This window comes from Heteronotia binoei, unplaced genomic scaffold (genome assembly GCF_032191835.1).
Source record: "Heteronotia binoei isolate CCM8104 ecotype False Entrance Well unplaced genomic scaffold, APGP_CSIRO_Hbin_v1 ptg000294l, whole genome shotgun sequence".
NCBI classification, from domain to species: Eukaryota; Metazoa; Chordata; class Lepidosauria; order Squamata; family Gekkonidae; genus Heteronotia; species Heteronotia binoei.
In genome coordinates, this window is record NW_026800011.1 from 574,591 (window position 1) to 599,776 (window position 25,186).

The 25,186-nt window shown below is 41.5% G+C and overlaps 1 protein-coding gene across 2 annotated transcripts; it reads right to left on the reverse strand.

Moving 5' to 3' along the window:
- Positions 1–1,136: 1,136 nt before the first annotated feature.
- On the reverse strand, positions 1,137–24,315 carry LOC132590560 (inosine-uridine preferring nucleoside hydrolase-like). 2 transcript variants are annotated; one of them, XM_060263496.1, is made up of 6 exons: positions 24,289–24,315; positions 11,966–12,156; positions 9,906–10,085; positions 8,574–8,685; positions 7,836–7,972; positions 1,137–3,805 (listed from the first exon to the last, which is right to left on the reverse strand). In XM_060263496.1, exons 2-6 carry the CDS (start codon positions 12,143–12,145, stop codon positions 3,455–3,457), a joined length of 960 nt encoding a protein of 319 aa, XP_060119479.1. In that variant the 5' UTR covers positions 12,146–12,156; positions 24,289–24,315; the 3' UTR covers positions 1,137–3,454. The 2 variants fall into 2 exon arrangements, with proteins under 2 accessions (XP_060119479.1, XP_060119480.1); XM_060263497.1 differs by lacking the exon at positions 24,289–24,315 and adding an exon at positions 14,380–14,617.
- Positions 24,316–25,186: the final 871 nt, after the last annotated feature.

Consider the following 25,186-nt stretch of genomic DNA (forward strand, 5'->3'; position numbering starts at 1 on the left):
ATGAATTGACCAGCAAGTCATCAGTTTTTGAAATATTATGATTACTGACCTGTCTGACACAGTGATTCTAAGAACTGGCGAAAGGTAATATATAAGAAGACACGCACAAACACAGAGGTTCAGACAAAGGCGCCCTCTAGTCCTACACTATGTTTCAGAGTTGCCAACCAGACACTTCTGAATTCACTTGTTATCATCTCCCTCTCTCACACACACACACAACACACTGTTATTCAGAGGTAAAATGCTTTCTAACATACAAGTTCCATTTGACCAAGATGTCTGTTGATAATTAACAGATTTGTCCATTAATCTGCCTTTTAAAGAGACCTCTAAGATCTAAATAATAATAATACACATTTACACAGTGCTTTTGAAGGCCTCAAGGCTCTTCACCTCTCATTTATTGAAAAGCTTGCTCCCTGCATTTCCAACACCAGGAGATCCAATTTTAAAAGGGGAAGGGGGAGAAAGGATGGGAGCTGAATTTTGAAAACTCTTCCTATATGAGTGTGAAAAAACGAGAACAATTGGGAAGGGGAAGTTTCAAGAGAGAGGAAGGATGGGGTGGGAAGCAAAAAACCCCTGCATCTGTCTTGATCAAGAATTTCAGGGTCTGTTTTTAATGGCATAAAGTAATCTGAAAGAAAGTCAGGTGTGAAAATAATTCCAGAGCTGTGCCCCTGAGTATTCTACTACACCTCTGCTTGTATATCTGGGAAGCAGATCAAACAAGGCAGCACCTGCTCCAAGATCCCAGAGTTTTGCATTACTCTCCTGGATCCTCGTGCGGTGTACTAGGATCTAGGAACAAAAGTTCACATTCCCATTCTGCTATGGAAACTTGCTGGGTGATCTTGAGCCAGTCGCACACAGACACATAACTTAGCCTACTGTACAGTTATTGTGAGGATAAAATGGAGGGGAACTAAGTAGGCTACTTTGGGTCCCAAGGTATAAATAAATTAAGTAAATAGAGAGCAGTAAGTCCCCATAAATGGCATGCCAAGTGTCCACTTGTGTCTTCCTTTGTTCTTTAAGCCCCAGCAAATGGCACAAAAGAGTAAAATAATAACAACAACATTAGAGAAAGCTGAATGCATTCAAGCCAACTATTTCAGTGAAGACTAAGTACATTTTATATTTTTAAATCATATTTTATTAAATATTTTACGTTATCTACACTATATAATTCAATGTTTGTTACAATATATTAAAAGAAATGACTCATGTTTGTAGATGCAAATGCCTTACATTGTTAATAGTAAAATACTGTAAGTTCTAAACAAAATAATACTTTCAGTTTTCATCCTGAAATAGTTTTTTCCATTTTAACATAGCATATGCCTATCATTAGTTTGCATAATTTATGCTAGATGAAATTATTAAATATAAGTTTGTGATTATTTAAATTATACAGTATTATTTATGTATGTCCCTTGTCTAACTTAACAATAATTTAATCCATCCAGTACTTAATACATTTAATCCATCCAGTAAAATCAAAAGTGCTTATTTTTCTCAGGACCCAAGTGTGAATCTCATCCTTAATCCTTCCCAGTAGAAATCCTTATAGCTACAGTCTAAACGCTATGCATGTTTACTCACAAGTAAATTCTGGTTTATTTCATGGAACTTATTTCCAAGTAAGAGTTCAGGTAAGATTCCAGCCATACTGGGTCTCCACATGCCGGGAAAGAAGTTCCTATAATTAAACTAATAATACATGTTAGATTGCATGGGCCCAGGGGAAACATAATGTCTATTAGACAATGTATGTTTTTAATGGCTATCAAGATACCAGCCTTGATAGCAAACAAGGCAATTGCCTACAGCTCTAGACTTTAGGGTGCACAAATAGGCACAGGGGGTGGATTGGTGGAGATTCCAACTGGCAATATTCGAATGTAGAATTTGTAGTGTAGCAAATGTGTCTCTTCTGCCTTTTATCAGGAACAACTGGTGCAGCTTTTCTGTGAAAGGTCAAGCAGCTCTGCCTTCCTCACAGATGTGCTGCAGCTGCTGTGCCGGTTTGGTATGTAACTGCTCCTTCTCTGGTGCTCCGTTTCTGCCTGTGGTGCACAGCACTGCTGGTCTGCTGCTACTTCTTGAAGCGAGTTGGCAAGGGAGTTGTGGATCCCAGAACAGGTTGGCCAAACTGAGGCTCAGGAAGATGCCACCTGCCTTGGAACAGCCTTCAAAAAGTGGCTATGCCTCCTAAGCAACTTGCAGCATAAGCCTATGTGTGTCTTCACATAGAAGTTGTCCCACTGTGTTCAATGGAATTTACTCCCAGGTAAGCATGCTTAGGATTAGAGCCCTTGGAATAAGCCCACCAATGTTCCATTTGCCTCTTTAAAGTGGATGAATTACTCTTATGGGAAAGTCTTGTTTTTGAAAATGGAAAGTATACTCAAACTAAGTTCAGTTAGCTTGGATTTAACACTCTGCAATTCATTTTTGCTTACAACAAAGCAGGCAAAATGTTTCCCCAGTTTTGTATTTATTCAGCTAAGATCCTACTAATCTCTTTTGATCATGAATGCCTAATGCTAAGACTTCTTTTTATACTTTCAGTCAGCCATAATTTTAAAATATCCCTTACCTCCCCCACCACCTCTCATAGTTTATCATGCTCACTAATACAATTTTAAATAGCATACTTTAAAAAGTATTTTCCTCAGGGATCTATGATCTGACTGTTTACATTCATAATATAAACCTGTATGTATTTTAATACATTTTGAAATAGAAGCCCAACAATTTGAAAAACAAGGAGGGGGAGTTATGCATGCAAAGCCACAGTAATAAATGTTGGGAAAGTCGTTGCTATATTTTGGGGTCTACAAACAAATCAGCTCAGAATTAAGGCGGGGGGAGCGGGAATAAAAAATATCTGTATGTGCTTACATGTGACCCAAGCTCATACCCTGAAAATTTTGTTAGTTTCTAAGGATTTACTGGACTAAAATCAGAATACCACTGCAGATCAACATGGCTACTCTCTGAAACTATCTACATGACAAGATGATTATTATTCTCAGAAGATATAATGGCTTTGCACTGTGATAAGAATTAAAATTACACATGATGCTGTGATTAGAACCCCAGGTGTGGTATTTGGTCTTCTAAAGCAGCCAGGAAGAAGAGGAGGGTCATATGGACTGCGATCATAGTGGATTCCCAGTTGGACACAATTACACAAACACAAGTACAGAGGAAAAAATTGTAAAATGTAAGATTAAAAGTCTATGAAATGCAAGTAATAGTCTGTGACCATCATCATTTCTATGTAAAATGCAGATATGATCATCAGTTATTTTTGTTGTGATTGGTTAACTGTGCTTATATTGATTATGTTTGTGTGTATAATGTTGAATGGAGGCTGCTGAAGTCATAGTTTGTCTAAGGTGCCCAAAACCCTCTCAGAGAAGGTACCCCAGTAAGCTAATTTCTATTGTAAAGCAGACATCATAAGTGCCCGAAACTTCTCTAAATCACAGCTTTTCATGACATAGGCTTTCTTTTCCTTTTTCAGTTTGTCAGTCCAATCCAATACCATCATTCCTCTTGTCAGCGTACCATTGAGTTCAACACTTACACCAATTTCTTTGACTTCTGTGATAAAGTTCTCATCAATTGCAGCAGCCATAGCATAGGAATCACAAGATATAAAGCCTGATCTCCATTCTTTCTCACCTCCACATTCCTCGAGATACTTTGATATTTGCAAAGAATGGGCAAATATCTTTTTCATGAACTTGGCTTTCTCGGTATTCTGATTAACCCATTCATGGTAGAATTCCTGAAAAGCAAAGAATAGCCCTGGTAATTAAAAAGGAGAAGCATGTAAATAATGAAAAAGGAGAAACATTTGATCTAATTAAAAATTGTGAGAAATGAACTCAAGTTACAGCACTGTGTCATTTAGCATTAGTAATATACCACAGATCATTTGCATTGTTAAGAAGAACTAGTGTTTTATGTTCGGGGTGGGGGATATGTAATCAAAAGAATATGAAGATTTCCTCAGGGAGTCAGAAAATGAAATAAAGTTTGAACATGATGAATAATCTGTCACCAAGGGTTTGTTTTCAATATTTACAGATTAAAAACTCAATTCCAAAATCGCAGAACTATGATATGACTCAAAAACCAATTACATCTGAACAACTGTTCACTGGGTTTTCAATAAAAATTTACAACTCCTCAATGAATTTGGATCTAGAGGCAGAAAAGTATATAAACAATACTGAAAATATCTACAAGGCCACATTCCAATACCTCAGTAGAATTGTTGAGGGGCTTTTATTTGGATTTGTTTTCTTTTCTTCAAATCTGTTTTACACCAACTGCTATCTAAACTCATCCATTTTAGTCCACCACACATCCCATTCTCTATTTTTAAGACTACAGTTGCCAATTTGAAACTTTGTTACCATACTGTGAAACATTTTCTCTTTTAGTGCTTTTGTTTTTTGTACTAAGTATTAAGCCTTATGAAGAGCTCTAGAGAACTGTTTTGAAATATTCAATCTTAATAAAATTATATGGCTTGTTTTTAGAATCTGTCATTCACTCAGGGCCAAATTAGACAGGGGTGTGGAATGGTATAGTATAACCCAATCTTGTCAAATCTCAGAAGCTAAGCTGGGTCACTACTTGGATGGGATATCATCAAGGAAGACTTTGCAGAGGAAGGCAATGGCAAACTACCTCCGCTTAATCATTTGCCTTGAATACCTCATGGGGTCATCACATATCAGTCGCAACTTGACCACACTTTACATACAAACACACAAAATAGACAAGATAGTGAGGATGCTACTACCATTTTAAAGTAATTTAGAGAGCAATCCTAAGAAGGTATGCTCTGAATTCTACTACAGCTTATTCAATGGGGCTTACTCCCAGGAAAGTGTCCTTAGGATTGCACTGTTAGCTATGCTGCCAGTGCTTGATCCTGACTAGGACTGAAGCACAGATATTCTTGTTCCCCACTCATGTGTCTTTTCAAGTGTCAAAACAGCCACCAGGAGTGGGGGCATTTTGGCACTTGATAAAGCACCTCATCCCCCTGCAGTGCAGGTCCAATCCCCTGGCAGCATTTTTAATGACTTTAAAATGGCAGCAGTGTCTTCATGGCAGCCATGAGAACTGCGCGGAACTTTGGGTTGGGTCTCTTATGAAGTGGACACTAAGCTCTTCAAATATCTTAAGTTTCTATATTTCTCTTTAAGTCGGCCCTCTTTATGATCTTAACCATATTCTTTGTGATCTTAAACATACTCTTAAATATGCTCTTTATGAAATTGGCAACAAGAGTTCTAAGCTTTTCTCAGCAATATTAAGCATTCATATTTCTCTAAACAGCAATATAATTGCTCTCAGCAGCTCTAAACTGCTAATCTTTGCTGCAGTTATGGATTTTGGCCAATAGAGGTCTCAATCTTTCAGAACCATAGAACTAAACTATCTAAGGCTTAAGTGGGTTACTGGGTAAAAGTTCAACCAGGATGGCAGGAAACAAGATGGAGGGGAGCAGCCATTTGCAAAGACCCAGAAAGTGGGTTAAAGGTAATGATTGCCTGAGGACACTCTCGGCCACAATTGTTTTGATTAGCTCTGATTGTTGATAGTTGGCGGTGAAACTGTTTACACCTGAGTGACACAGTAATGTGTGTATGAGGTCACTGGAGCCTATACAAGCTGTGGATTTTTTGGCCCACACTGCTGATCTGGACCAGAGTGTAGCTACTCCGTCTCTGTGGCGATCACGCCAAGCTAATTGGGATTTAGATTCTGGGCTGACTTCATGGTCAAGCCATGAGTCTAACAACTCTTATACTGGAGATCTCTAATATAGAATGGGATTTGGGATTTAGATTCTAAATGGGAAAATGTAGACTAATAGGGATAAGTCTGTTGGGGATTATATTTTTCATTACTGCTTTATTGTATGTTATGCTTGTGCTTGACTGAATTCTAACTGTGTAATTGTCTTCTTAAATGTGCTAAGTTTATCCGTTAAGCCTTCTAAAGGAGTCTTCTTAAATCTAAAGGAACTGTAAGAGCAACTATACTAATGTAATCTCTTGTTTTGCCTTTCTAACTATATTTGAAGCCTGTCTAAAGAGAACCTTGGAGTCTAAAAAACTGTTTTCTTTTCTAAACAGTCTAAGAAAGTTTATCTACGAGGTCTTAAAACTTATTAGCGAGTATGTATTAGCCTTCTGATAATTGCAGGTTGTTTCGATTACTGCAGGTCCTGATTTTGGGATTTTATATTGTTGGAGGTACAGCAGAAATCCCCCAACAACCGTCATGTCTAGCTTGGCCCTCAGTAAGTCCTATTTCTTAGGACCAACCAATCCAAATGATTTCAATCCATCAGAAACATGTAAATTCTGATTTGTCTGCAATTTGAAGAAGGAAGAAAATAGAGCTGGGATTTAGTTTTTGATAACAATGGATGGGCTTGGGGGGGGGGGTCTTCAGGAAAACAGAGAGCATAGTAAAATTTCTGTTGTTTCTCCAGCATAGTGCCCATGGGCATCTTTACACAATCTAATGTATTTCTTGGTGCCTTCTTCTTCTGGCTTTCCTCCACTAAACTGGAGTAGGAGATACTTTAGAAAAGCCCCACTATGCACCAGGCATTCAGAAATGTCTGCCTCCATCATAAGTGTATGCTTGAGTTGCAATCACCTAACATTTAATTCCACTCTTCCTCCACTGGCAATGTGATAACTAGGCAGGACCAGTCCTCATGCCCTGCCTGTGTATTCCTGGGCCAATCGTTATTCCACCAATTGCAAGTTGAATGCAGGGCAGGGCCAAACCTCCTACACTGCCCAGGAGCCATAGGGTTTTCAGGGCAAGAGACGTTCAGTGTTGACTTGCCACCACCTGCCTCTGTGTAGTGACCCTGGTATTCCTTAGTGGTCTCTCATTCAAATATTAACTTGCTTAATTTCTGAGATCTGACAATGTCAGGCTGTCCTGGGCTACCCAGGTCAGGATTCCATTCCCACAGCAGTTATTTTTTGTAGGTGTGGTGCATACTACATGTTTTCAAAATTCCAAAAGCACCTACAGGTTCTAGAAGGTTGGGAGGCCCAGTGCAGGCCATAATCTGAGAACAAATAACTACTTATAAGTAAATTTTGAACCTTGTTCAGAGAAAGATCTGGTGCCAAGCAATGTTGAAATATTTGTATTTTTATCCTTTTTTATGTCTTCTGCTCTTTTAAAATGCCATGTAAGTTACTTGCTTTTTATATTTTACTCTGTGAACAGGGCTTTTTTTTTAGCAGGAACGAAAGGAACGGCGTTACGGCTGGCTTGGTGTCAGGGGGTGTGGCCTAATATGTAAATGAGTTCCTACTGGGCTTCTCCTACAGAAAGGCTCTATGTGAAACAAGGGCGATGTCAGGCGGTGTGGTCTAATATGCAAATGAGTTCCTGCTGGGCTTTTTCTACCAAAAAAGCCCTGTCTGTGAATATAACTCTGCCTTCACCCTTTGCCCACCCATGCCATGCTTTAGTTATGCCTAAAATTCATCCTTCTGTTGTCTCGGTCATCAATTTTAGCAGCTTGATGTACTGGTAACTAGAGGTTTCATTCATTTCATTATTTGTACTTCAATAAACAGATGCAGTAAGTTTCAGTTAATTCTGGACTTTGGTCTTCTTTGTTAAATGTTACCCAGAATGATGATAAAGGCCCCAGATTACCTGAAATCAACAGATCAAAGCTCAACTAGTGCACATCCCCAAGAGAAAGGCAAACTGTTTAGGCATTAGGTCACATTAACAGACATGTAATATCTTACCCAGGACAGAGAACAAGAACATGTGAACTCCCAAGCTGCAATATAAATTGGGCAGGTGTACTCATTTAAGACAATGTGTGCAGCTTCTGGATCAGTTGCAAAATTGAATTCCCCACAGACTGTAGTATTTCCTCTGGCTGTCAGAAATAACAACAGTGCCATGAACCTACTACTGTATACTTAATTTCTAATGGATATTTCATATATTACATTTTTCTCCATATTCGTAGGAAGAACAAAAATTATAAACATGTACATTATCATGTGTGAACAACATTCTTATGTCTATTTTGCTGCTGCGGGAATCAGCTACCAATCACGGCTTCCCAGCATATAAAAATACAGCAAAACCCAACCTGAGAAATCTTCCTACATTAGTATGAATATGGATGCACAGGTACTCTTTTCCCTTACATTCAGGAGCATCCTTGGGAAATGTTATGGAAAGCAGCCTTAATTCCACAACATTCAAGTCATGATCTAGACTTGAAAATTTACAGGTTACATATTTACATACTTCAGACTTAATAAGTATATCATGGCTTGCTACCATGTGAACATTGAAAAGAATTTCATGTTCATTCATGTGAATCCTGCTCCCTTCATATGCAAAAAGATAATTAATTCTACTTTCCGTTCAAAAAGTACTACTCAAAATCCTATTCAGTTTTTTTTTTTAAATGGGACTTACGCCCAGGAAAGTTTTCTTAGAAATGGAATGCTCTGTAAGCCACTTACATTCAGTATTTCCTCCCATGATAAACACACTTTTAAGTTTCTTTGGAAGTGCTGGATCCATTTTCACTGCCAGCGCTAAATTTGTTAAAGGACCAGTAGCAACCAGGGAGACCTACAAAACATGGACTTTTCATCTCACATTATTCCAGATCATACACAACAACTCCCTAAAGTGATTTAGTCTATTTTTGTTTATCTTACATAGTATGAAAACTCAATACTGTTAATACAGATCTTCCTACTCTGCTTGCCTTCTTCAGTTATCTAATTCTTATAGGACTCATGATTCCTAGCCTCTGTGGGACACTATATTGCCCTATCACTTCCTTCTCTTCAGCAATTGTTTTCATTATACAACAGTTCCCCTTAAGCAATTAGAATATTCATGAACATGCAATTAAACTATGCCAACTCAGTCAGAAGCTAAGGGTAGGAGGGAGGTGCTAGCTTGAAGACAGGCAACAATTAGGGTTTTTTAGCCCAGGCCTTGAATTCAGCAGGAGCTCACAGGAGTGTAGCTACTGAACCTTTCTGAGGGTTCTCTCTCCTCCTCCCCACCTACCTACCTTGCCCACTTAATAGTTAGTGCAGCTGCATAACAATCCCTGGATGTGCTCCACCACCTATTTTTCCACAAAATGACCCATTTTAGCCAATATATATTTAAAGTAGCTATATAATCTCACCTGACCAGAGCAAGAATCTACATAAACCCAGTCTGACAGCTACAGTATGACAGCTGGTGATCTAGCTGCCAGGCTAGGTCACAGTGACCTGATCAGCAGACCGGCTTGAGCCGGCAGAAGCCAAGTGATGCAATCTGCTGAGTCAGCATGGCCAGGATTGGCTGCTTGGACTATATATGATCTGTGTGTGCATCACACAGGTCTCTCCCTGTGAGATGGTGGTTAGGCGAAGCACTTTGTCCGTGGAGGTGATATTGTATAGACTGCACAAGAGAGCACTTGTTGTGTATATATGTTAATACACCTTTTGGCACTAGTTGCACGTGTCTGCCTGATTTTCTTTCCTGAAGCCCTGTGTCGGGCAAGTCATCTCCCTCACTCTGCTACTCCCGCTCCGACAGTGCTAGCTTGAAGACAGGCAACAATTAGGGTTTTTTAGCCCAGGCCTTGAATTCAGCAGGAGCTCACAGGAGTGTAGCTACTGAACCTTTCTGAGGGTTCTCTCTCCTCCTCCCCACCTACCTACCTTGCCCACTTAATAGTTAGTGCAGCTGCATAACAATCCCTGGATGTGCTCCACCACCTATTTTTCCACAAAATGACCCATTTTAGCCAATATATATTTAAAGTAGCTATATAATCTCACCTGACCAGGTCGCTCATTGGCTGTTCTTAATATTGTAAGCACAGCATGTTCTTTCTGCAGAAGTTCTAGTCCTGGAGCTTTAGGATCTGGTACATCACCCAAACCATCTTTTCCGTGAAAAAAAGACCCATGCACTGGGCCGCCAAGTATAGGAGCAGAAGCACCAGGATAAACTGGAATCTAAACATGATATCAATACAATATGAATTTAAAGCATTTTAATTCTGCTGAGATTAAATAATTATGACTGTATGGGCTTGTGTTGTTTCATGAGCCCACTGGCAACCAGTAAATATGACTTGCTGGACTTTCATTCATCCTAGGGTTGCCAAGTTCAACTCAGGAAATATCTGGGGACTTTAAGGGTGGAGCTAGAAGCAAGGTTGTGACAAGCATGACTGACCTCTGAGGGGAGTAATGGCCATCATATTTAAAGGGACCATGCTCTTTCAAAATGCCCCCTCCTTTGAAAATAATGGAGGATGAGGGCACATTCTTTTGGGGCTTATATAGTATATCAACAAATAAATTCACATGGCAGCTTTTGTGAGTGTTTAAAACCATGGGTGCTATTCAGATGTCATATACTTTACTAATTAAAATCTCAGTTCTACCTAATTTTGATACCAAACTATCAATTAGACTTGAAAATGTTTATTCATCTCTAGCCATCTATCCATTCTTAAGCATTTAAAATGGGGTGCAGCAGGCCTCACTGGGGGGACAATAAAGGCTCTTAGATTTTATTTTGACACTCCAAGGTCAGATTCAAGTATCGACTCTGATTAGCATCTGTTATTTGCCTTTATTCACACGTGTTTGGCATGTACGCCCTTGCAACTAAGGCTGCTTCCACACAGAGTGATCGGGTCTGGCATCGAAACAGGTGCATGGATTTTTTTAGCCTCCATAGTAAATTGTTTTCTAATTGGTTACTTTTTGTGTTATTCCTCACTTTGCTCTGCCCTTTTTTGGGCCTAACTAGTGCAGTCATTTTGAAAAGACTGTCATCAGAGAACTTTTGTATGATGTGTGGATGGGAAGGTGTGCATTTTTGCAGGTTCTGCCCACATTTACAGAATTTTCATTCACTCAGCCACCCCATAACCATGGGTGCTCTCCTGCAATCAATGGGCTTTTGAGGGCTTAGAAGAACCTGGCATACTGTGAAAGTATTACAACATTATCAGAACCTATCTATTAGATCTTCTGAATTGGAGACTTTAAAAAAAATGAGGCAAGGAAAGTGTGGGAAAAACTGACACGAGAGTATATTGCCTGAAAAGGCCTCTGCTTTCACAGTGGCAATAAAAGTTACATAGAAAATTATTATTGTGTAAAAGCAGCCTAAACAATATTTATCCCAAACTAGGTAAACAAAGTTCGGAAGACTTTGTTAAAAACGTATTTTAGGACCCCACATTACTGATATTTATTTGAACTCTTTGGAATAATCCATAAAAAGGAATAGATAACATTTCCCTTGCATAGTCCGGACTGGTGTAACAGACTCATTTGTGTTATTTGCTCTTTTGTTTTAGAATCCATGATGGCACTGTGCTTATATGAAAAGCAGTTCCTGGAATTCTACATACTCAGGAAATCTGTCTCAATGGGATTTTACAGTGGTGCGCAAGATTTCAGGCTCTGTTTGGGGCAAATGACAGCTGCCTATTTGCCACAGGTAGAGAGCTAAAGAGAAGAACAAAATTAAGGGGAAAGGAAACAGGGAAAAGCAGCCACCACAGGCAAGATGGCTGTGTGCCTTTGCCTTCAATGAAAAGCAAGGGGAGAAAATGATCTATTACGGTAAATTTTCACCCAACTGATTGTATGGTAATCTCCCAACCTCCATTTCTGCTACAGGGCGGCCTACTCACAGAACCATTCTTAGGCACCCGTGATGCCTGAGATCACAGATGCAACTACTTTTTCAACATTATACACAAGCTGGATCTTACTTCCAAGCAAGAATTTATTATGGAATATTATATTCATATGACACTACCATGCAGTATTTGTTGTGAACCTAATTTAGATATATGTGAAGGAGCAATTACCTCAAGCCGGTTACAAATTTGTAACACCCGGAGTACATTTCGACATGTGTTTTCCAACAGAGTGTTCCCATAACAGCAAGTGATTCCCAGAACTTCAACACCGGGAGCGGCTAGAGCCATCATTATGGCTTGAGCATCATCAACACCACAATCAACATCAATTAGAAGAAGTTTCTTCATTTCAGAAATGCCTACAAAAAATCAACACAGCTTTAAGTGGACTTTTATACCCAGAATTAAACTTTGTTGGTGCCACTGGACTCAAACTATGTCCTATTGTTTCAGACCAACACAGCTATCCACCTGAATTTAACTAAAATCAGTTAGACTTGCATAGTATACAGGGGGGGGGAAACCTTTATTTTTAGATGAAGCTCTTATGTTCACATCAGGCCCCGCATTAGAAGAGGAATGCTCATTCTGTTTGGGTGAGAATGCCTTTTCTAAAGTTGATGTTCAAATGCTTTATAAAATTTTGTACTATTATTTTTTAATCTACTGATCAATTTGTTGACAATTATAAGAGAGGTGTCACTGTCCACACATTGTTACCCCACCTATGAAAAATTTCGAATGAAGAAATCTTTAAACATTGGTTCAAAATGTGGAAGAATAAAGTAGTAGAAAAGATCACAGATCTTCACACTGGAAGTATTAGAAAGAACCAAGTCCCTTTAAAAGGCAGTTGGTGGATTTCAGCTTTGAATGTTCCTTCCTTTAAAACAATCATATACGCAGGGGTCATTTGTAGAAAAATAGGTGGTGGAGCTCATCCAGGGATTGTTATGCAGCTAAACCTTCTATTAAATGGACAAGGAGGTAGAACTCTCAGGAGGAGGAGGTGGAACTCAGAAAAGTTCAGGAGCTGCGCTCCTGTGAACTCCCACTGAATCTGAGGCCTGCATATATGCAAATAGAAAATTAACCCAGCAAATAGGACAGCACTCATCGCTTTGCTTGTACTGTTTGATTTCTATTTACAAAGGATTTTTTTTAAAAGCGAGCATTAAAAAAGAGATCTTCCATGGGCATAACCTGCCTTCTGAAGTGGCCCATTCAACAACTGCAGTCTCCTGCATGTGTTCCTGAGCATAGTGCTCTGAACTAGCAGTTGAGTCAGTTCAGTTTCACAAGCCTTTATTGGCATTTATCAAATTATAAATGAGGCAATAAAGAGATACAGAAGTAAGAAAAAAAATAAGTCATATACAAAGCATTTGAGTCTCAGACTGAGCAGGTTAAACACGTGAATGTTCAGATGCCCCAGATCAATGTTTCTGGTCAAATTCCAAACTAGGTTCAGCCAGAGTGGCTACTAGAATGTCTGACTAGGGAAACCCAGGTTCAGATTCATACTCTGACATAGAACCCAAGGAGTTAGAGAAACACAGCTCTCCTTATCAGATGCACTCAGGATACTCAGGGCTTTTTTTTTTAGCAGGAACGCAGTTCCCGCTGGCTTGGTGACAAGGGGGTGTGGCCTAATATTCAAATGAGTCCATGCTGGTCTTTTTCTGCAGAAAAGCCATTTTAAACAATGGTGATATCAGGGGTGTGGCCTAATATGCCAATGAGTTCCTGCTGGGCCATTTCTTCAAAAGTTGATCAGCAACCACATTCTTTCAGCCTAACTTGACTGGCAAGGTTGCTGTTGTAAGAATAGAAAGGAACAAAACCAAACCACGACCCTGAGCTCCTTGGAGGTCAATTAAAGGGGCAGATTTTAGCTTTGAATGATATTTCATTTTTTAAAAAACCATATATGCAAACAGAAAACTAACCCACCAACTAAATAAACAAGGATAAATAAACAGGGATAAGAAAGCAATTCAACAGGCGCTACCAAATCCTGAGCCAACCAATCCCCAAATTTAACACTCTGGTTAACGGCCCCGTGGCACAGAGTGGTAAAGCAGCAGTACTGCAGTATTGTGGTCTGAACTCTCTGCTCACCAACCTGAGTTCAATTCCAGCGGAAGCTGGATTCAGGTAGCCGGCCCAAGGTTGACTCAGCCTTCCATCCTTCCGAGGTTGGTAAAATGAGTACCCAGCTTGCTGGGGGGAAAGTGTAAAAGACTGGGGAAGGCAATGGCAAACCACCCCGTAAAAAGTCTGCCATGAAAATGTTGTGAAAGCAACCTCACCCCAGAGTCGGAAACGACTGGAGCTTGCACAGGGGGCCTTTCCTTTCCTAAGGGAGGATAGCTTGCGCGAACAACGCCTACGTGTGTAAACGGACAGAGCCGAGGCTACAACAGATTGACTTCCTTCCTACATCCCAGGGAAGCGCGAGCAGGGGGCCGTTGCACCGAGCGACGTTTGGGCGGGGCTAAGAATGGGGAACGACTGTTGGATGGCACGAGCTCCTGGCATGAATGACAGGCCTCTGCTCCACTGTCTGACCCGCCTCCTACCTGAGGCTTCCCCGAGCCGCCTCTGGAGGTTTTTCTTCTCTTCAGAGCGGCCTGAGGGAAAGCGCGAGGGTGGGCGTGCCTCTTCTCTCCCCTTGAGCAGGAGGAGGCGGCTGAAGAGAGACAGCTGCCGAAAGAGGGTTGGAAGTAGCAGTAGGCCTCGTCTTTGATTTTCCTCGGCTTTGAAGGAAATGGCGGGCAAATCCTTCTGCGCCTGACAGCTGCGTGGCAGGCTAGGTTTCAGAAGGGGCAACCTCCACTTCCGCTCTCCCCTCCCCAGGATGAAGAGGCTGTTAGAGGAGAGGAAGCGGGCCCAGTGCATTTCTGGTTTCCACCCAGGGGCGCAGAAAACCCGCGCGGAGGGAAAAGGGGTAGCCCTACTTAGGGATCTCCCTGGCTGTGCCCCTAAGTAGCCTGGAAAGCGCAGGGATAATAAAGCTAGAGGTGTAGCCGTGCCAGTGTGTTACAGCCAGGGCTTTTTTTGAGCAGGAACGCAGTTCTGGCTGGCTTGGTGTCAGGGGGTGTGGCCTAATATGCAATAGTTCCTGCTGGGCTTTTTCTACAAAAAAAGCCCTGGTCACAGCAAAGATTAAAAGTCGGAAGGATTGGACAGGAGTGCACAAAAGTTGAACAGTTTGTTAAGTCTTGAAGTCAAATGAAGCTGTCTTATAGTAAGGTGGGTAGCTGTGTTAATCTGTCTGTACAGCAGAAGAGAGTAATAATAATAATTATTATATTTAATTTATACCCAGCCCTCTCCGCCGAAGCAGGCTCAGGGTGGCTCACAACATAATATAAAATACAAAGGTTACATAATAAAACAATCTAATTGTAATTTCCTAAAAATTCTCTTAAAACCATTACGATCGTACTCAGTGCTACATTTTCAAAATTTCCGATCTTATTTAATGACGATACAGCTGGATCTACATTAAGAAAAGGCCAACTGAAAGCGGGTAGTCTTGCAGGCCCTGCAGAACTGGGCAAGACTCCGCAGGGCCCGTACCTCCTCTGGTAATTTATTCCACCAGTGGGGAGCTATGATTGAGAAGGCCCTTTCCCTTGTGTTTTTCAGTTTGGCCTCCTTCAGCCCAGGGATTATCAGTAGATTTTGTGAACCTGATCTCAGCACCCTCTGGGGTACATATGGGGAGAGATGGTCCCTAAGGTAGACAGGTCCTCGGTCATATAGGGCTTTAAAGGTAATGACCAGCACCTTGTAACGGATTCGGTACACAATTGGCAGCCAGTGCAGCTCCCGCAGCCTCAGCTGTATGTGCTCCCACTTAGGGAGCCCTAATAGCAAACAACTGCGTTCTGCACCAGCTGTAGTTTCCGGGTTCGGCACAAGGGCAGCCCCATGTAGAGGGCATTACAGTAGTCCAACCTCGAGGTGACCAATGCATGGATTACTGTTGCCAGATCATTACGCTCCAGGAAGGGAGCCAACTGCCTCGCCTGCCTAAGATGAAAGGCGGATTTGGCAGTGGCTGCTATCTGGGCCTCCATTGACAGAAGGTTCCAGTAGCACCCCCAAGCTCTTGACCTTGTGCGCCATTACCAATGGCGCCCCATCAAAAACTGGTAGGGGAATTTCTCCTCCCAGACCGCCATGACACAGGCAAAGGACCTCTGTCTTCGCTTGATTCAACTTCAGCCTGCTCAGCCTGAGCCATCCTGCCACAGCCTGTAACACCAGGTCCAAATTTTCTGGGACACAGTCAGGCCGTCCATCCATCAGTAGATAGAGCTAGGTGTCATCAGCATATTGAGTCCAGTAGCACCTTGAAGTCCTTAACAAAATTTGTGGCAGCATAAGAGCTTTTTGAACAGTGACTCAATTTGTTTTAGTCTTTAACGTGGTACTGGACTCTTACTCTTTTCTACTGTTTTATATTAGGTCTGAGATTTGGCCTGATTCTTGTTACTAGAGATTCGGTCTGGGACCTTAGGCATGCAAACCAAAAATGATGCCTCTGAGTCACAGCCTCACCGCACTGCTAAAAGGCTCCTAACAGTTAAATGTGGCCAGGGCTCCCCCCTCCCCAAAAAAAGCCCAGGAGGAACTAATTTGCAATATTAGGCCACACCCCGACATCACCATTATTTCACACAGGTTTTTTTGTAGAAAAAGTCCAGCAGGAACTCCTTTGCATATTAGGCCACACCCCCTGACATCAAGCCAGCTGGAACTCCTGGCATTCCTGCTTTTTAAAAAATCCTGAATGTGCACATCTGCTGTGGTATTATACAGCCGAGCGTCAAAGGAATAGCTGTCACCTTCCATGCCCAGTTTTCAGAAGTTTCTAGCCTGCTGCTACTGGAAACAGAATGCTGATTTTTTTTTTTACTGATCCAACAGGATTCTTTGTTCTAACCACTGAGCCCTAAATTACTGCTTGAGGTAATTTATACATATTTTCTATAAATATTTTTGTACCTGTGCTAATAAAAGTACAGAACAGTTTTTGTACAGGCTTGTTTCCTATACAGATCCTGTCCCTTAGATATATACGCGCACAGAGCCATTGTCAAAATTTCACTAATTTCCCTCACAGACAGGTGGACAAACACACATCTTCTCAAAAGAAAAAATTTAGTTTTTCTTGACTTTGCTTACCCAACTCTTCTTCCAAGTGAACACTCAGGAAGAAGGGAAGGGTGATCCGCAGGAAGCCCAGTCACTGCTACAGATACTGGCAAAGGCATTCAGCTGATCTACCCCACCTCCTTCTCATAAAGCAAGCTGGAGACAGGTTTATATGCAGCACTGGAAAGGCAAAAGAGCTTCCTGGCAACTTTGGATGGGCTCAGGATTTCATTTTGAGAACACTGCAACCTATGCAAAGTGTTTGTATTTTGCACACCAAAGATCCATAGTCTTTGTGGGTGTTATGCTGGCACCTACCTCACAGGGTGCCTGTTGTGGGGAGAGGGAGGGCAGGCAATTGTAAGCTGCTTTGAGACTCCTTTGGGTAGTGAAAGGCAGGGTATAAAAACCAACTCTTCTTCTATATGTGGCTGTTTCACGTAGGTTGCGGCACTGCTTAAATAATTCAATGCAAAGCAGTACAGGGAAAATTCTTTAACATGTCAGCATCCTGTTTACAGACTGCAGAGAAAGCAAAGTGTGCAGTTTATTATTTATAACATAACCCACATGATTTCCTTACATGTAAGACAGCTAATAGAGCAAACAAGTTGCAAATACATAAAATACAATCAATTAACAAGATAAAGAGAGTATACAAGCTGAAAACTGGACTGCCAGATCTCCCCAAAACGAGGGGAAGGCACACAACAAAAAGGACCCACCCAGTGCCCTTTGAAATAAGGCTATTCTATATGCCTTGCTGAATACAGGAAGTTAAGGCAACTGTCATGATTGCCATCATGTTCCCAGTAATTTTCACTTTTTTACATATTTTCATTGAGTGATAGGATTTCTTCTTGGAGGGATTGACCTTTCCAGAAAGGCTTAGTTCATTTTAGCTGCATCCTTTATCTCTAGACCACGCCTTTAGCTAATGGTTTGAGTTTCTTTGTTGTGCCAGAGATGTGAATCCCCATACCCAGCTTCTTCTCCAAACCTATGTGCTTCCTAGTGACCATTGTCCCAGAAGCAGGAATCATAAGCTGCCCAAAGGAGTAGGCCCGTTCCCAGGGGAGAAGTGGGATCTTAACCACTATTAAAACCTAATTGAACAGGAAATCCTGTCTATTACCTGTGGAGTTTGAAAGGGAATGGTTGCTTAGGATGGGTAGAGTTGCCAACCTCCAGGTGGGGCCTAAGGATCCAGGTGATAGAGATCATTTCCTCTGAAGGGAATGCTTGCTTTGGAGGATGGGCTTTATATTTCACCTATATTCTAAAATACCTCCTAGATCAGGGGTGGGGAACCTTTTTTCTGCCAAGGGCCATTTGGATATTTATAACATCATTCACGGGCCATACAAAAATTATCAACTTAAAAAAGTGCTCTGCTGAGGGAGAACAATTTAGGCTGGCTGGCAAAATTAATGCAAATAATTGTTTTTTCTATTTGAAGTCATGTGGGAAGAGCCTAATTTGGCACACACACCCCTCCGGTTCACTGCCCTAGGCAAATGCCTAGGTCCAGGGCTTTTTTTGCAGAAAAAGCCCAGCAGGAACTTATTAGCATATTAGACGATATCCCCTAATATTAGCATATTATGTCACACTGATTAGCATATTAGGCCACACCATCTGGGATAATCATATGCAAATTGAACTGGTGGTAACTGGCTCCCACCCCCACCAGTGCTTCCTCTAAGCTGAGTTAGCGTGAGCTAGCTCACAGATTTTTAGCCTCCAGCTCACACATTTTTGTCTTAGCTCAGGAAGGATGACCCCAGAGCATACTAATTTATGCAGTAGCTCACAACTTCAATGCCAGTAGCTCACAAAGCAGAATGTTTGCTCAAAAGACTCTGCGGTTTAGAGGGGACATTGCCCCCCAACCCTGCCACCACCCCATCCCTCCCTTCATGCAAAAACAGCAGCTGTTCCCAGCAGACCTTTAAAGGCACCCACATACTCCAGCAGCAGCAGTCCTTCACAATGCCCACCACTCAGGAGCCACAGAGAGAAAGCGAGACAGAGTGGGAGAGGGAGGAAGGAAGGAAGGGAGGGAGAAAGGGGAGAGAAAAGGAAAGAAATGGAGGGAAGAAAGGAGAATGAAATGGAGGGAAGAAAGAGTAATTAATGGAAATAAAGGGGAATGAAATGGAAGGAAGCGGAATAAAGGAAAATAAATAGGGAAGAAATGGAAAGAAAGGGAAGTAAATGGAAGAAAGGGAAATAAAGAAATGTGGGGAAGAAATGGAAAAAGGGAAATAAAGAAATGGGGGGGAATAGAAGGGAGAAGAAAGGGAAATAAAAAATGTGGGGAAGAAATGGAAAAAGGGAAATAAAGAAATGGGGGGGAATAGAAGGGAGAAGAAAGGGAAATAAAAAATGTGGAGAAGAAAGGAAAATAAAGAATTGGGAAGAAAGGATAATAAAAATAAAGGGAGGAAGAAAAGGCAATAAAGGAAAGTAATGAAAGGGGAATAAAGAGAAACAAAGAAATGGGGGGAAGAAATAGAAATAGAGGGTAATAAAGAAATGAGGAGGAAACTTACCTGAACTGCGACACTGACTTTTCCAAGCCCCACAGTGATCCTGGTTGGCCAGCCAGGCCCCAGGGAGGCTGCTATGTGGCCCAGAAATCCTCAAGGGCCAGATCAAGTGATCTTGAGGGCCGCAAACAGCCCTCGGGACAGAGGTTCCTCACCCCTGTCCTAGATTCTCTCTGCACTTATTCATCTCCAAATCGTTAAGAATGTCCCATTCTTGACTTGGCAACCCTAAGGTGAGGGTATTGGTTAAATGGGCTTAAAAAGTAGAAATAATGTAAATCAAGTATAGGAAAAGTATTAGGACTACAACAGAATATTTTCTTTTGGAAACTATTTGCAACTCTATTTATATTCTCCCCCCTCCATTATCCTTGGATGCTCTTGTTTTCATCTTCTTCCTTATTAAGATAAAGTTTTATTTTTTTCCAAGATGCCTTTGAGTGCTTTGTGGATACAAAGGCAGTAACTTCAAACTGGTCTTGTGATTGTGTATGTTGTGAATAAGGAGATGGAACTGTGCCTGCCAAGCTCTGCCATAAGTCTCCCATTGTGATTGCAGGGCTATTCAGTGTGTACATGAGCTGTCTAGAGGTGTACATGCACACAAGCACTCATGTTGTTTCCATTTTCAGCAACTGAGAACAGGAAAGATTATGGAAGGAAGCTAATGGGTCAGAATTCTCTCTCTCTCTGCACCAATCCTGATAACATTCTGTGAACCCACTCTGGTAAACTGTTCCAAACAATTGGTCCTGCTATAGAAAAAACTCATGACGTAACTGTTCCTAAATTGACAATCCTTAGAGAAGGCACCACAAGGAGGAGGCTGTTTAAAGACCACACTGGTGCATGGGAATATAGTAGATCATGATGGTTCAGTAAGCATTAGAGCTCTAGGCCATGAAAGGTAATAACCAGCATTTTGAATTGGGCCCTACAGGTAACCAGCACAGTTGACAGAGTACTGGAGTTATATCTTCCAGGCGACTGACCAGAGGCAGGAGGCTTTCTGCAGCTTTTTATGCTCACTGAAGCTTCCAGTATGTCTTCAAAAGCTGCCTCTGTAGGACACGTTACAGTACTCCTATCAGGTAAAAAGATATTAAATGTACAACTAATGTCCAGTCAACTAATGTTCAGTCAGCAACCCACCATGTTGCTAAATTTGCCACAATCCCAACCCATCTTTTATGAAGGCACCTGTTTTACATGGAGGCAAGCAGGGAGTGACTCTCCCCACCAATCTATTTGCAGCCTCTGGCTAGCCCACTAGCCCTGATCAGAGCCTCTGAAAATCTTTTTGATCTCTCACACGCTCCTGGACTCAAATCTAGCTATTTGTTTTTACTGTTATTTCCTATTGCATTGTTTATTGGATGTCTTATGCCATTTTATAGAATTTAAATATATATATTGCAATCCCCATTTTGAATGTCCATAAGAAAGGTGAGCTATAAATAAAATAAATACATATTCCTCTTGAACATACGAAACTGCCTTATTCTGAAGCAGGCCCATCAAGGTGAGTATTGTCTACTGCCCCCTATGCAGCAGCTGTAGGCTTTAGAACAGAGGTGGCCAAGCTGTGGGTAGGGAGCCACATACGGCTTTCTTACATATTATGTGGCTTCCAGAGGTTGAGGAGGAACTTAATGCAGGCTTAGAAGAAGAAGAGAAGATGATGAGGAAGATATTGGATTTATATCCCGCCCTCCACTCCGAAGAGTCTCAGAGCGGCTCACAATCTCCTTTACCTTCCTTCCCCACAACAGACACCCTGTAAGGTGAGTGGGGCTGGAGAGGGCTCTCACAGCAGCTGCCCTTTCAAGGACAACCTCTGCCAGAGCTATGGCTGACCCAAGGCCATGCTAGCAGGTGCAAGTGGAGGAGTGGGGAATCAAACCCGGTTCGCCCAGATAAGAGTCCGCACACTTAACCAATACACCAAACTGGCTCCCCAGGCTTAGTCTTAAGTGTGTGTAGCATCTGGATCTCAGTCAGACTCTGAGTGCTGGCCCATAGTGAGGCGACTATTTCCACCATGTGTGAAGCAAGGAAGGCTCCCATGGCTCTTGCACTCTCCTTCCCTGCTCTAGGTTTCTAGGTGTTTCTGTGGTATTTCCTAGAAACCTAGAGCAGGGAAGAAGAGCCAAGGGAGCCACTGAAGAAAAAGATGATGATATTGGATTTATATCCCACCCTATACTCTTAGTCTCACAATCTCCTTTACCGTCTCCCCTCACAACAGACACCCTGTGAGGTAGGAGGGACTGAGAGAGCTCTTACAGCAGCTGCCCTTTCAAGGACAACTACAAGAGCTATGGCTGACCGAAGGCCATTCCAGCAGCTGCAAATGGAGGAGTGGGGAATCAAACCCAGTTCTCCCAGATAAAAGTCCGCACACTTAACCACTACACCAAACTGGCTCCCTGGAAGGAGGGATGGCATGAAAGAGCGTGGAACATTCCTCCTTAGTTTCATAGCATTTGTAGGAGCTGTATTTACTAACCTTGGTGTCAAGGCAGAGAGATACATAATGATGCAAACATTGGTCAGCAATTTATATGGTACATTTGTGTTTTCTTCTCCCACTGGTGCCAAAAAACAATTCCCTAAGCTTTTCCTATCCTGGTCTTATGGGGACTGTTATTCCCAGCTTTTGTTTTTTTAAAACTTCTAGCATGGTCATGTTGTAAAGTGCATACATATGTATTTTATCTTTCTGTGCAAAGAAGAGTTTTAATAAAAACGTGGTTTTTTTTAAAGAGCCACAAGACGTGTGATATGTGTTCACATCTTGTGGCTCTCAAATATCTGACATTTATTCTGTGTGGCTCTTATGTTAAGCAAGTTTGGCCACTGCTGCAGTGCCACCTTCTGGTTATTCTGTCATTAAATGCGGCATACCTGGCTCATGTTCTTTCAGTCATTACTCCTACTCTATGGAATGAGCTCCCTGAGGAGCTGAGGGGATGCCATCTTGGAAACATTTAGAAAACACAATAACTTCATTCACCAGGGCTTTTAATGGAAGGCAGTTGTAGGCATTTTGTAAGTTTGTTGAGGGTATCTATTGAATTGGGGGTATCTCATTTTGTAAGTTTGTTGGGGGTATCTCATAGTTTTAGCTGTGCATTGTAAGCCACCTTGAACTGTTAGGAAATGTGGGACATAAATGTTTTAATAAATAAATGGAACAAAATTTCAGTCCAGTGGCACCTTTAAGACTAACAGAGTTTAATTCCAGGTTTAAGCCCTCCTGTGCATACACGCTTCATCAGATAACTGTTGCTTCAGACCAACACAGCTACCCACCTGAATCTATTTTGATAAATAAATAAGGGTGATTCATCAGCACTTTTTTGTCAACAGAGTGTCAAACTAAATATTGAATCCATTTTGAGATATTGGACTCCATTTGAAAGTGCTAAGCAACCTCATACAACATTGCTAAGGTTCCCATGTCTCAGATAGATTGTTCTGCACTGAGGCCTTTCCTAAAACACTGAATGAATGTGATTCTCCCCAGTTCTTAGGAAGGGCCTCTAAATCAGGGACATCGAACTAATTTGTTATATGGGCTAGATCTGACATAAATGAGACCTTGTTGGGATAGGCCATGTGTGTCATAAAATGTAATACCAAATAGCAGAGATATAAATTTTATAAATCTTGAATATGCTGTTCAGGTGTGTATTTCTAAGTTTTGATTTTACTTTTGATTTATTGACATTCATTACAGAAATCTCATGGTCAATGCTTTGAGCCTAAGACCCAGAGGAAAACATGAAATGGCTAGGCACTGTGAGTTTTTGTGCATAAGTTGCTTCATGGGCTGGCCAGCCAATGGAGAAAATAGAGGCTTTGCTCTGTGTGACTGAGCAAGCCTGGCAAAGCAAGCTGTGACACAGAAGGATGCAAGAAAGGGAGAAGGAAGCAGACTAACAGTGAGTTGCTCATGGGTCTGATAGGTGCTTTCCGGGGGCCACATGTTTAACATCCAGTCCACGGGCCACATGTTTAACACCCCTGCTCTAAATCCTTCAGCAAACAGTTAAGACTGCTCTATCTGAGAACCTCAGAAATGGTGTATGTTGCCTAGCAATGACAATATGGCAGTCAAGATCTCACAATGGAGTCTCATGAGATCTCAGCATCTGTTGTGGAGTAATAAGCAACATCTGTATATACAAAGGGAAATTTGGGTGGCATTTTGAATTGCTGAAGCAACTCATGTTGGCACCCAGAACCCCCCAAGTAGTAAGGGGACAAAGTCAGAGAAACAATGTGAGGGTGAGGAAGAGAGGATATAGGGGGTTGCAAAGTAGAGAAAGGAGAGCCAGAAAAGTGATGTGGTAAAGAGAGCAAGACAAGAGTGGGGACAGAGGCAAATGAGGACAGAAGTGAGGTTTTCCCTCTCCTTGAGTACTCACAGAGAACCCATTGTTTGTATTATTTGTTTGGGAGCTCATGAGGTTGAAGAACCTATTGAGAGAGAGAGACAGAGTGTGTGTGTGTGTGTGAGAGAGAGAGAGAATATAGAATCCAGTTTCTTGTCATTATCTCAGATCCTTCTGCTATTCTTTCTTGTATTTATCTGTTTATGGTATACTCTCATAAGTGGCCTTAAGTGTCAAGAAATACGATTCCTCCTCTAGAACTTTTATAAAAACCTGCAACATTATCCCATTCAAAGTAGTATCATTTCACTCCCCACAGCACTTTCCAGTAAATTTTCTACAACAGAACTTGTTTTTTTTCTATCCTTACCTTATGTTTGAAATTCTCTTCATGCTCTCCTGTTTGAACCAGAAATGAACTAGCACAATTTATAACATGCAAGTTAATGGGTATCTAATTTATTACTGTGCAATGTACAAAATAGTTACACAACAGAAACTATTGCAAGAGGAGAAACCACTGATGGAAACAAAAGTCTTGGGACAAAACTATGTTATAAAGGATATTTGTAAATTTATTTTCCAGTATCATCAGATCTCAGAAGCTAAGCAGGGCAAGCCCAGGTTAGTGCTTGGATGAGAGACCACCAAGGAAGTCCAGGACTGCTATGCAGGGTCAGGCAATGCAATTTAACAGCACTTTACACAACCATTTTTTTAACTGCACTTGTGGAGAGGGCAGTCAGTTTGCATGCAGAACTGTTTCTAGGTAGGGGATATATAGCGAGCCAGTGTGGTGTAGTGGTTAAGTGTGCGGACTCTTATCTGGGAGAACTGGGTTTGATTCCCCACTCCTCCACCTGCACCTGCTGGAATGGCCTTGGGTGAGCCATAGTTTTTACAGGAATTGTCCTTGAAAGGGCAGCTGCTGTAAAAGGCTCTCTCAGCCCCACCTACCTCACAGGGTGTCTGCTGTGTGTGTGGGAGGGGAAGGTAGAGGAGATTGTGACCACTCTGAGATTCAGAGTATAGGGTGGGATATAAATCTAATATCATCATATAACTTTTTCCTCTAGACTCAGTGTGCCCCCAGCTGCTGTTTGCTGCATAGGGGGGAAATATGATTTTACTGCTGAAACTAAATTGACAGTCCCATATGGTTGTTGCAAAAAAATAAAAAATCAAGATCCCATCATGAATTTCCTATACAACATGTAACATATTCCTTAAATTGCATCTTCCAGCACAGAGATCAGATAATTCAGAAG